At 41.8% G+C, this 13,135-nt stretch overlaps 1 protein-coding gene across 1 annotated transcript in view; it reads right to left on the bottom strand.

Moving 5' to 3' along the window:
- CRTAP (cartilage associated protein) overlaps positions 1-13,135 on the bottom strand; it is a 33,877-nt gene that overhangs the window by 1,987 nt on the left and 18,755 nt on the right. Inside the window, exons 4-6 of the mRNA XM_082411871.1 lie at positions 12,440-12,568; positions 6,455-6,600; positions 5,414-5,497 (exon numbers count right to left, since the gene is read on the bottom strand). Of these exons, the coding sequence (XP_082267997.1) occupies positions 5,414-5,497; positions 6,455-6,600; positions 12,440-12,568 (359 nt within the window). The remainder of the gene's footprint in view (positions 1-5,413; positions 5,498-6,454; positions 6,601-12,439; positions 12,569-13,135) is intronic.

The raw sequence follows: 13,135 nt of genomic DNA, 5'->3' as shown, positions 1-13,135 counted from the left end.
ACCACGATGAAGAGTGGCCCCCACTTGCCACAACTAGAGAAAGCCCTCGCACAGAAACGAAGACCCAACACAGCCATAAAATAAATAAATTAAATAAATAAATAAACCCCCCCCCAAAAAAAAGTTAAAAAAAAAAAGATATAAAGAAGAATACCACAAATATCAGGAGACTGTATTGACGCTTTGTTTCAAAGTAGCATTTTATCCTTTGGAAATTTTTAAGGATTAACTAAGAATTTTATTGTGTTGGTTACAGTTTATTTCAAATTATTACTTGCCATAATTTGATATATAATTTAAAAAATAGTTCATTCTTTAGAAATTCTTTTATAATTCTAAAGCTTTAGGTCTACTTAATTAGACCTAAGTAGACCTTTAGGTCTACTTAATAGCCCTAATTTTTTTTTTTTTTTTAAAGACCTATGGCTGACTTTTAAAACTTTAAGTTAGTAGTTGTCATAAACCCCCCATCCCCCTCCCCACAAACAAGCGAGAGAGAGAGCGAGAGAGAGAGAGAGAGAGAGAGAGAGAGAGAGAGAGAGAAAGTAAGAAATTGGCATATGCTTGCCCTGATATTTTTTCTCTGTTGCAATTTAAACTGTTCCAAAAATTCTCACAGTTTAGTTAGATTAATAACCTAACTACTTTGGGAACTTCAATGGAGTCCTGTTATCTTGACAGGTCCAAGTCTAAGAATCCTAGGAATTTTAAAGCCTGGAATAAGCTTGGTCTATTCACTAGATGATTACTAAGCAGCCGTGTGACTTTGAGTAAGTCACTCTACCTTTCTGAGTGTGTTTCCTCATCTGTGACATGAGAGAGCTTTACTAAATCTCATAAAGGGTCTCTTCTTGTTCTAATATTTATGATTTTTTTCTAAATGCATTGTTCTTGTATGTTAAAAGTCTTCAAAGGGTTCATAGCCAGGAATTCCACCTCTGGGAATTTATCCTAAGGAAATGATCAGAGAAGAGGTAAAAGATTTAGTAACTGCTGTGTTATTTATAAAAGCAAAAAGTTGGAAGCAACCTAAATGCCTATAAAAAGAGCTTTATTTAAAAAATCCACACCATGGAATATTAGTCATTACAAAATTGTCTTTATAATGAACATTAACTAACAAGGTTAACAAAAAACACAAAATCATCTCAATAGGTGCAGAAAAAACATTTGGCAAAATTCAACACCAAAGCATTTGAAAAAATTCCTAGTTTGTTGAATGATAAAAAACATTCAACTAACTAGGAATAGAAGAGGAACCTCCTCAACCTGATAAAGGGCCTTACCACAGCTAAGAATGTACTTAATGATGAAACAGAAGGCTTTCCTTCTAAGATTAGGAACAAGACAAGGATTTCCACTCTCTCCATTTCTATTCAACATTGTACTAGAGGTTTTAGCCAGGGCAATTAGCCAGAAAAATAAACAAAAGACATCCAGACTGGAAAAGAAGTAAAACCATGTCTATTCACAGGTAACATGATCTTGTATACAGAGACTCCTTAGGAATCCATACATATCAAAAAAAAGTTTAGAACTGATAGACAAGTTCAATAAGTTTGCAAGATTACAATATCAACATACAAAAATCAACTGTATTTCTATACACCAGCAACGCACAACTAGAAAATCAAAATAAGAAAAACAATTCCATTTCCAATAGCACCAAGAATAACAAAACTTGGGAAAATATTATTGAAGGAAGTTAAAGAAGACCTAAATAAGTAGAAAGGTATCCCATATTCATGGATCAGAATATTTAATATTGTTAAGATGTCAGTCAATCTTCAGATTCAGCACAATTCCTATAAAAATCCCAGCTGCCTTTTGCAGAATTTGGCAAGCTGATCCCATATTTCATATGGAAATGCAAGGGGCCCAGAATAGCCAAAACAATCTAGAAGAAGAAGAAAGAAGTTGGAAGACTCACACTTCCCAATCTCAAAATGTAGTACAAAGCTACAGTGTTCAAGACAATGCAGTACTGGCATAAGGATAGAAATCTAGATCAATGGAATAGAATTGAGAGTCCAGAGATAAACCTTCACATTTAAGATCAATTGATTTCTTACAAGGGTACCCAGACAATTGAATAGGGAAAGAAAGTCTTTTCAACAAATGATGCTGGACAACAGTATTTCCACACACAAAAGAATGAAATTGGATCACTACCTCACATCATATGTTAAATTAACAAAAAAAAAGATTGTAGACCTAAATGTAAGTGTATAACACTATAAAAACCTTAGAAAAAACCAGTAAGTTTTAGTGATCTTGGATTAGACAATATTTTCTTTGAAATGACACCAAAAACACAAGCAACAACAGGAAAAATAGATAAGTTGGATTTCATCAAAATTTAAAACTTTTGAGCTTCAAGACACCATTAACAGGGCTTCCCTGGTGGCGCAGTGGTTGGGAGTCTGCCTGCCAATGCAGGGGACACGGGTTCAAGCCCTGGTCTGGGAAGATCCCACATGCCGCGGAGCAACTAGGCCCATGAGCCACAACTACTGAGCCTGCGCGTCTGGAGCCTGTGCTCCGCAACAAGAGAGGCCGCGATAGTGAGAGGCCCACGCACCGCGATGAAGAGTGGCCCCCGCTTGCCGCAACTAGAGAAAGCCCTTGCACAGAAACGAAGATCCAACACAGCCAAAAATAAATAAATAAATAAATAAAAAATAAAAATAAAGGAATTCTTTTAAAAAAAAAAAGTAAAATAAATATCCTTCTTTTAAAAAAAAAAAAGACACCATTAACAAAGTGAAAAGATAATGCACAGATTGGGAAAAAAATTTTACAATTCATATATCTGACAGGGGACTTATAACCATAATATATAAAGAACTCTTACAACTCAACAATGAAAAGACAAGCAACCCAATTTAAAAATGGGCAAAGGACTTGAATAGAATCAACATTTCTCCAAAGAAGATATACAAATGGCTAATAGCCATATGAAAAGATGCTCAACACCATTAGTCAATAGGGAAATGCAAGTCAAAACCATAATTAGGTACCACTTCACACCCACTAGGATGGCTATAATAAAAAAGACAGACACACACACATACACACACACAAAAAGAAAGACAGACACTATAAGTGTTGAGGAAGATGAAACAGATTAGAACTCTCATACATTGCTGGTGGGAATGTAAAATGATTCAGCCACTTTGGAAAACAGTCTGGCAGTTCTTTAACAAGTTAAACATAGAATAATAGGACCCAGAAATTCTACTCCTAAATATATACTCTTAGGTATAAGAGAATTAAAAACTTTTGTCCAAACAAAAATTTGTACCCAAATGTCCATAGTATAATTATTCAAAGTAGCCAAAAAGCGGAAACAACCCAAATGTCCATCAACCAAGGAATAAACAACAGGTGGTATATCCATACAGTGGAATATTATTCAGCAATGAAAAGGAATTTTTACATGTAACGTGATGCATGTTACAACATGACTAAACCCGGAAAACATTACGCTCAGTGAAAGAAACTAGTCACAAAGACCAAAAACCATGATTCCATTCACATGAAACATCCAGAACAGGCAAATCCAGAGACAGAAAGTAGGTCAGTGGTTGCCAGGGGCTGGGGGAAAGGGTCAGGGTGGGCAGAGGGGAAGGAATGGAAAGTGACTACTAATAGGTTTGGGCTTTCATTTGGTTTTTCTTTTTTTTTTTTTTTTTGGCTGCACTGTGCAGCTCGCGGGATCTTAGTTCCCCGACGAGGGATGGAACCCCGGCCCTCGGCAGTGAGAGCACGGAGTTCTAACCACCAGACTGCCAGGGAAGTCCCTGGGCTTTCATTTGGGTGAAGAAAATGTTCTCAAATTTGAATGCACAACTTTATGAATATACTAAAAAAACCCCACTGAATTGTATACTTTAGAAAGGAGAATTATACAATATGTGAATAATATCTCAATCAAACTGTTCTAGAAAAACATAACCAGGGAAATTGCTCATACTACAGTGTTACATGGAAAAGCCATGATATATAATTACAGTCAAGTTTATAGTGAATATATATTGGAAATATATAGAAAAAACTGGAGACATAAATACCAAAATATCAATAGTAGTTTGCCTCTAGATAATCAGGAACTCTACTGTCCCATTTTTCCTAAATACTTTTTTCTCAGGAATTCCCTGGCGGTCCAGTGGTTAAGACTCCATGCTTCCACTGCCTGGGACATGGGTTCGATCCCTGGTCAGGGAACTAAGATCCCGCATGCCGTGCTGTGCAGCCAATAAATAAATAAGTAAATAAATATATTTTTCTCCACTTTTCAAACCATAGCGGTCAACCTTGTTTGTGTCTGGTCAGCATTCCTTCCTTTTCAGCATCCTTGTAGTCATATCACAGGCTCTGCTTCAAGAGAACCCAAGCCAAGACATATGGCACATGGGTCACTTCCTAGTTTGTAAAGCACTTCGACGTGCAAAGTGGTATTTCATTCTTCCAACCCTGTGAGGTCAATGTTATTAGCCCCATTTTACAGATGAAGGACTGAGGCTCAGGGGAGCCAAATGCATGCTAGTGGTCCATCCATCTCATGCAAATTCATGCACAGAAAACAAATTCCATGATGATGTCTTATTTACAGGTGCTTCACCGAAAACTGGGGCAGTGGAAAGAGCAGACATGGAGGCTCAGGGCTCCCGGGTCTGGCCTAGCAGCTCCCGGAACCTTCCTGTTCCCCAAGCTCCTCAGCTATAAAGTGAGGGGTCAGACGAGAACAAACCCGCAGCTCTCTCCCAGCTCCGATGGCTGGCAAGGCCCCAGCTGTCTTAGAAAGAGTTTGACGGTTTGTTCCAAACGCATCTCTCTAAACGCTACCCCTAATGATGGCTTTTCTGTGACTAAGCTGCCCCACCATAGAATGACGGCTCCATAACCAGCAGAGTCTCCGCCGTCAATAAAGAAGTCAGCTAAGTAAGACTTAATCAGGAATTTCAAGCAACCCCAGAGAAGGATAAAATGCCTAATTTACAGAAAACAAAACAAAACAACAAAAAAACAAACTGACAGAAAAATTGGGATGTGGGCTTCCCAGTGTCTTCAGAGTGCTAAAATTCAGTGTGTTTTTATAATGTTAAAAAATGATGTTGATGCCACACGGTGCAGGAAAAGAAAAAAAAAAGATGCTCGGACGGCTCCTGTGATGGGTTCCTGGAGGACGGCTCCGTACTCTGTCAGGAAACGTGGTGCTTCAGCCTGGGTTTCCTAGAAAACCCTTCTTGCCCAGGCCAGTGCTCTGACACGTTAAAACGCCCACAGAAACTGTTTCCCAAGGCCCCTTCTGTTTCTCATTTCAGGGACGACTCGGCCTTCCAGTGATTTTTAACAAAGCTGTGAGTAATATTTTCTCTTAGCCAGACGTGTGCTAAACAGAAAAACTTACCTCATCATCATCCATTATGTTTTCCTTAGCAAAGTCATGCAGCTCTTTCTGGAGTGTCGTCACGTTAAAGAACTGAACTGCTTCCTGTTCAGACACAAACAGAGAACAGTTTATATGACCAACCTTTTAATGGGAGAACTGGGCTGGTGGCAGGCGGGGGAAGGGTATGAGCTTTCTTTGGGGGGTGATGAAAATGTTTAAAATTAAATAGTTGTAACGGTCACACAGCTCTGTGACTATACTAAGACCACTGAATTGTGCACTTTGAAAGCATGAATTTGACAGTATATGAATTATATCTCAATTTCAAAAAAAGAGTAGCCAATCCTGAGTGAATGAAAGAGAAAGTGTGTGTGTGTGTGTGTGTGTGTGTGTGTGTGTGTGTGTGTGTGTGTGTTGGCTGGACAGTGAAGTTGAAGGAAGATGCATGTATGGCAAACCAAGACAGCATGCACAAATCTCAATGAAAATACAAGTTAAGGGCAAATTAGAAAAGATCTTCTGAAAGTGATATATAATCCATAGGTTTCCCTGAACACATGCAAAGCTGAGTGCATCCATCAAGGGAATTAAATGATGATTCATCCATAAACAAGCCTGCCATGGAGTTGTTAAAAAAAAAAAAAAAAAAGTAGGTGGTATGGGTGCGACATGGGAAGTGTTCATGATGAAATTGTTAGAAAGACAAAGCAAGTTGCAAAACAGTATGTAAGATCCCATTTTTGTAAAAATTAACAGTTACATGCTGCATATACAGTAAATGCATAGCTATAGGGCAGGATGAGAAAGAGAAAATATGGGATTAAGAAGCAGTCTCAATTCCTAAGTGAATCATTTCTGTAATGTTTAAAACTTGTAGAGTGCTTACTAATTTAGAAATGAGAACAAAGAAGTAAAATGTTAAAAGATGAAAAAGCTACCAAAAAAACTGAGTTTCCCTTCATTTCTGAAATAAACCATCTCTTAAGATGCAAAATTGCTTCCTGAAAGTGGGATGAAGAAGAGAACAGGAAACGTAATGCCTGGTGCACTGGCACGTACTGGTCTGGGCTGGAAATGCTCCTCCAAGAGCCCCCACTTGTCCCTGTGGTACTGATAATACACCAGGTTCTGCTGCATGACCTTATCGTCCTGGTCAAAGAGCAGGTAGCTGACCGCACAGGGGGCTGCGTTCTTCAAGTCGTTCACTGAAGGCAAAGGAAACAAGAACAGGAAATCAGCAAACCTCTCACGACCCACCCTCCATTGAATAACACCTTCAAAAAGGAAAAGATCACCAACAAGCCCCTTCTCCACAGACCCTCCTTCGGAATACCTGCAAAGACAAAAGAAATCTTCCCAGGGTGAAAAGGTCACAGATAGGGTATCCATGGGAACGTGGAGGCCAGTTTGGAAAACAGAAGAAGTTCCTCTTTAGGCAGAGACCTATGCAGAAATGCCTACTATATTCCCCTCACACCTTGGAGACCTGGGCTGGTGTCACATCCCTGGAACCTAAGCAGGCTTGGGTCCCAAGGCTGGACTGTCCTGAAGCTGAGGGAGCTGGTGAGGACATGCCAGCAAATGAGCCCTCCTTGGACCTGCAGTGCCTGGTCTCCTCTGCATGTGAACCATAATCTCCAGATCCAGGCAGGCCCTTCAAATGCTAAACCAAGCCTAGTTCACCCAAAAAAGGGTCCACCCTCTGGGCTGGAAGAGTTTTGAAAAGTCACCTGGTCTCCATGTCTCCTGGTGGTGGGGTTCCCACCTCCAACCTCCTTCCTTAGAGTCACCCCACCTATGGACGACAGCGCCCTCAGTGCAGCGGTTTTGCTGGGGCTGGGCTTTCTCCGTGGGGTGAAGGGTAAGGGGGAAGAAGGAACGAGACACAAGCCCTTGGGCCTTTCTTCTGGCACACTCCGCTCTCCTTGACAACCCAGGAACACGACTTTCCTAAGGCTCTGGTTGCCCAAGTATCCAAGTTGGGCATGAAGAAATGCTGCCGCCTTGTGGCCGTTTCCCATAACAACAACTTTAAAACCGCTGCTTATGGGCACTTCCTAGTCACAAGGCCTGTGGGGTTGGAAATGACACCCGTCCTCAAGAAATGTCCTGGGGTGATTGAAAAACATTTCAAAACAGGGCCGACTTTCAAGAAACCAATTTCAAGAGGTAAATTTCACTCACACTGTTTTTAAAAATAAAAAAGAAGCACTGGAAAAGATGCTCCACATAGCTGGGACTTCCCTGTTGGTCCAGTGGTTAAGAATCCACCTTCCAGGACTTCCCTGGTGGTGCAGTGGTTAAGAATCTGCCTGCCAATGCAGGGGACACGGGTTCGAGCCCTGGTCCGGGAAGATCCCACATGCTGCAGAGCAACTAAGCCCATGCGCCACAACTACTGAGCCTGTACTCTAGAGCCCACAAGCCACAACTGCTGAAGCCCGTGCGCCTAGAGCCCGTGCTCCACAACAAGAGAAGCCACCGCAATGAGAAGCCCGTGCACCACAACGAAGAGTAGCTCCCGCTCGCCGCAACTAGAGAAAGCCCGTGCGCAGCAACAAAGACCCAATGCAGCCAAAAATTTTAAATAAATAAATAAATAAATTTATTAAAAAAAAAAAAAAAGAATCTGCCTTCCAATGAAGGGGACGCAGGTTCAATCCCCGGTCAGGGAACTAAGATCCCACATGCCGCGGGGCAACTAAGCCCGTGAGCTACAACTACAGAGCCCATGCACTCTGGAGCCCACACTGCCACAACTAGGGAGAAGCCCATGCACTGCAACAAAGAGCCCGCATGCTGCAACTAAGATCCAACACAGCCAAAAATAAAATAAATAAATAAATATTTTTTAAAAAGATGCTCCACATCACTATTATTAGAGAAATGCAAATCAGAACTACAACGACGTATCACCTCGCACCATTCAGAATGGCTATCATCGAAACTTTTACAAACAATAAATGTGGAGATGGCGTGGAGAAAAGGGAACCCTTCTACACTGCTGGTGGGAATATAAATTGGGAGCAACCACTACAGTGAACAGTGTGGAAGTTCCTTAAAAAACTAAAAATAGAGCTAGCATATGATCCGGCCATCCCACTCTTGGGTGTATATCTGGAGAAAACCAGAATTCGAAAAGACCCAGGCACCCCAACGTTCACTGCACCACTATTTACAACAGCCAAGACATGGAAGCCACCACAATGTCCATCAACAGACAAACGGAAAAGGAAGATGTGGTACGTTTATACAATGGAATATTACTCAGCCATAAAAAAAGAATGAAATGATGCCGTTGGCAGCAACGTGGATGGACCTAGAGATGATCATACCTAGTGAAGTAAGTCAGACTGAAAAAGACAAATATATATCACTTACAGTTGGAATCTAAAAATTGATACAAATGAACTAATTTATAAAACAGAAAGACATTCACAGACTTAGAAAACAAACTTATGATTCTCAAAGGGGAAATTGGGGGGGGTAGAGAAGAATTAGAAAGTTGTTATTAACAGATACACCCTCATATATATTAGATAATCAAGAAGGACCTACTGTGTAGCACGGGGAACTCTACTCAACACTCTGTAATAACCTATATGGGAAAAAGACCCAAAAAAGAATAGCTCTATATGTTTGTATAACTGAATCAAGTTGCTGTACACCTAAAACAAACACAACATTGTAAATCAACTATAGCCCATATAAAAGAAAAATTCAATTAAAAAAAAAGTAGTACCTGCCATATTTCCCTCAGGGCTTGGTAACCGGTGCTGGGGTCACATCCCTGAAGCCTAAGGAGGCTTGGGTCCCAAGGCTGCTCTCTGGCAGGGCTGAGGGAGCTGGGGAGGATATGCCATCAAATGAGCCCCCCTTGGACCTGTAGTGCCAGGTCCCCTCTGGATGAGACTGCCATCTCCAGATCCAGGTGGGCCCTTCCAAAGCTAAGCCAAGCCTAGTGCACCCAAGAAAGGGTGGACCCTCTGGTCTGGAGAAGCTCTGAAAAGTCACCTGGTCTCCATGTCTCCTGGTGGTGGGGTTCCCACCTCCATCCTCCTTCCTTAGAGTCACCCCACCCAGGGACGACAGCGCCCTCAGTGCAGCGGTTTTGCTGGGGCTGCGATTTCTCTGTGGGGTAAAGGGTAAGGGGGAAGAAGGAATGAGACACAAGCCCTTGGGCCTTTCTTCTGGCACATTACGCCCTCCTTGACAACCCAGGAACATGATTTTCCTAAGGTTCCGGTTGCCCAGGTATCCAAGCTGGGCATGAAGAAATGCTGCCGCCTTGTGGCCGTTTCCCATAACAACAACTTTAAAACCACTGCTGATGGGCACTTCCTAGTCACAAGGCCTGTGGGGTTGGAAATGACACCTGTCCTCAAGAAACGTCCTGGGGTAAGTGATTGAAAAAGAATTCAAAACAGGGCCAAGAGGATTCAAGAGGCCAATTTCAAGATGTAAATTTTACTCACACTGTTTACCTGTAATCCAGAAAGCAAAGATTTCTTGGGGAGCAGCAAGAAAAGCTGAAAGTTTTGGTTTTTTTATCCATTATGTCTTTGCCACAGTTTCTGATATTCTGGTTGGTTTTTAGAGTTAGGATTTCAGAGGACCGACCAGTGAGCTTCCAGGGCCTGGAAGTGTCCGGAACACCTCTAAACTCCAGTGTTCTCACGTGTTCCCACTGAACCAAGCCTGCTTAGTGGCTGTAAGATCCACGTTTCAATGTCCATTCACGGGGTAGTTGAGTGACGTGTCAGCACAGCTTCTCAGGAAAATGAAAGAAAAACACGGGCTATATTTCCCTCCAACAGAACATCTATAAACTGAATCCAAGATCAGCAATGTGTTGATAAAAGTTGAAAATGGGTGATAGGCACCCTACTGTTCATTATACCAACCTCTCCAACATATGTGTTGTTTTTTTTTATTACCTTGGTTTTTTTAAATTTATTTATTTCATTTATTTATTTTTGGCTGTGTTGGGTCTTCGTTGCTGCACACATGCTTTTTCTACTTGCGGCCAACCGGGGGCTACTTTTCGTTGAGGTGCACAGGCTTCTCATTGCAGTGGCCTCTCTTGTTGCGGAGCATGGGCTCTAGGTGCGTGGGCTTCGGTAGTTGCGGCAGGCGGGTTCCGTAGTTGTGGCTCGTGGGCTCTAGAGCGCAGGCTCAGTAGTTGTGGCGCACGGCCCTAGTTGCTCCGCGGCATGTGGGATCTTCCCGGACCAGGGCTTGAACCTGTGTCCCCTGCATTGGCAGGCGGATTCTTAACCACTGCGCCACCAGGGAAGCCCCCAATATATGTTTTTAAATTTCCAGAAGTTAAATAAAACATGTACGTAATTTTTTTATAATTCTCATTAAAACAGGGTCCTTCCACGTGTGGCTGAATAAAAGTCAACAGTTAACACTGGGGCTGGGGGGAGAGCAGGGAGGGGGATGGAGATGGGTTGTTTGCTTTTGATGTTTCTCTGTACATCTCTGAGATGTTTGGTTCACTGCAATAAGCTTCTCCTGTAAGCCTTTTTGAAAAAAAGCACTTACATTAAATCAGTTACTTATATTAGAAAAGAGGGCTCTTCATAAGCAAAGACACTGCCTAGTGGAAAACTGTCCCCTCCACACTAGAATGTGGTCAGTAAGTATTTGCTGGCACCATGCTGTGAGCTCAGTGCTGCCTCATAGGAAAGCATGTTCACACATTACATAGAACTAGACTCTTGTCCTCTACGCTAAATAATCCTTTACCAGACAGCTCACGCTGGGGTGACAGTGGCAAATAAAATCTCATTCTTCCCTCCATGAAAGGGGACTTCTGGGAAGGACACCTGTTAAAAACACACCTCAACCTCTTCTTGATCTCAGAAATGTCCCAACCAAGGGACATTTCAGGACATTTCATTGCATCCTTAGATGAGGTTCCGGCCGCTCTAAGATCAGGTTCACTGCTGAGAGAGGCCAGTTACCTTCCTCAGAAAAACATGGTATAAATGTCAGTATCAGAGACTTTTCAGGAACAAAGGAGCCATCTTGATTAACAGCAAAAGTTTAAATATTTTTAATTTAAAAACTAAAAAGAGAGAGAGAGGGAGAGAAGGAAAATATTTTTCTTTTCTTTTTTTCCCTTTTTAACCTTCAGCAGGCAAGGCTTTCAGTGTGTCCTGGAGAGGAGATGAGATGGGATTAAAAGGTAGGCAGGTTAGGTGGCTGCTGGAGCAGAGGGAACCCAACAAAGAACAGGATGGACACAGCGGGGAAGGGGGGCTGTGGAAGACAAGGTCACCTGGCACTCCTCCAGGACATCCCTGAGTCCCCAAGACCAGCTGCCCCTGAGTTTGAAGAGCAGCCTTGGGGAAGCTAGCCAGACACCTGCCAGTGGACCCAGACATTTCATCAGGAGGGTAGAGTTGTTGCTGCTGCAAATGACCCTAGTAACTTCCCGTGCTTGTCACTGAACTGCCAAGGTACACGCTGCTCACGCGAGTGGCACCCAGCAATCTTGGCTACAGGGAGAGGGGGGAAAGCCAGGAAATTCAGGCTCTGAAGTCTGAACTCCAAGTTCCTTTCTTTCTCCCATGTGTCCCCTTTGTCCACTTGGAAGGTTCTGATTGATAAACTCCAATTTCAGGCCAAGGTAGGACCAACTGCAATAACATTCTAAGACTCTGAAAAGTAAAGCCAATGACGTGGAAGAAGGGAAATAATGATACTTAAAAAAAAAAAGAAAAAAGAAAAAAGGGACTTGCCTGGCGGTCCACTGGTTAGGACTCCGCGCCTCCACTGCAAGGGGGCATGGGTTTGATCCCTGGTCGGGGAACTAAGATCCCGCATGCCATGCAGAGCGGCCAAAACAACAACAACAACAACCAAAAAAACAGTTATATAGAGTTTGCCATGTGCCAGTGTGTGAATTTCCTAAGCATTCCACGTCTATCAACTCATTTAATCCTCAACAATCTTAGGAGGTTAGTACTCTCTATAGATGTGGAAGTTAAGTCTTAGTACCTTGCTCAGATCTCCTAGAAAATGATTACTTACATTTATAATAAGCAAACTGCAAATAATGATACATGGTAGCCACAAATTTCTCGACTGGATATCCTCCTATAACTGGGGTGAGGTTCTCTTCACACTGTATTTTGCATTCCAGAACTTCCACATAATGATCTGAAAGAACACACAAATTTTCAGGCAGTGTATCCATTATTTTCTTAATGCCGCTTCTGCCCCACTGCCCCAAAAGATCAAGGTAAAAGGTAAAAATGATAAATGATAAAATGATAAAATGATAAAAGTAAAATATTCACAACACTTATGATAAAGGGCTAAAATCTTTCATGCACAGTTTCCTAAATCAATAAGAAAAAGACAAATGTCCACTATAAAAATAGCCAAAAGGATGTTAATAGAAATTATAAAAAGGGCTAATAAACATTGTGAAAAGATCTTAACCACATTTGAAATTAAGAAATACAATTCTACCTAAAATAATGTAAGCTATTACATTGGCAAAATGTTTAAAATTTGATGATGTCCAGTGATAGGAAGAGAATAGTGAGACTCATGCTCTCATGTTCTGTTTGTAGGAGCAAAATAGGAACAAATGTTTTGGAGTACAATTTGGCAAAATTTATCAAAGGTTAAAATACACATATTCTCGGTAATTCCCTGGCGGTCCAGTGGTTAGGACTCTGCGCTTCCACTGCAGGGGACACAGGTTCGACCCCTTGTCAG

The sequence above is a fragment of the Balaenoptera physalus genome (assembly GCF_965194825.1).
Source record: "Balaenoptera physalus genome assembly, chromosome: 11".
NCBI classification, from domain to species: domain Eukaryota; kingdom Metazoa; phylum Chordata; class Mammalia; order Artiodactyla; family Balaenopteridae; genus Balaenoptera; species Balaenoptera physalus.
The sequence above is the reverse complement of the archived record's forward strand: the minus strand, read 5'-3'. Positions and strand labels throughout refer to the sequence as shown.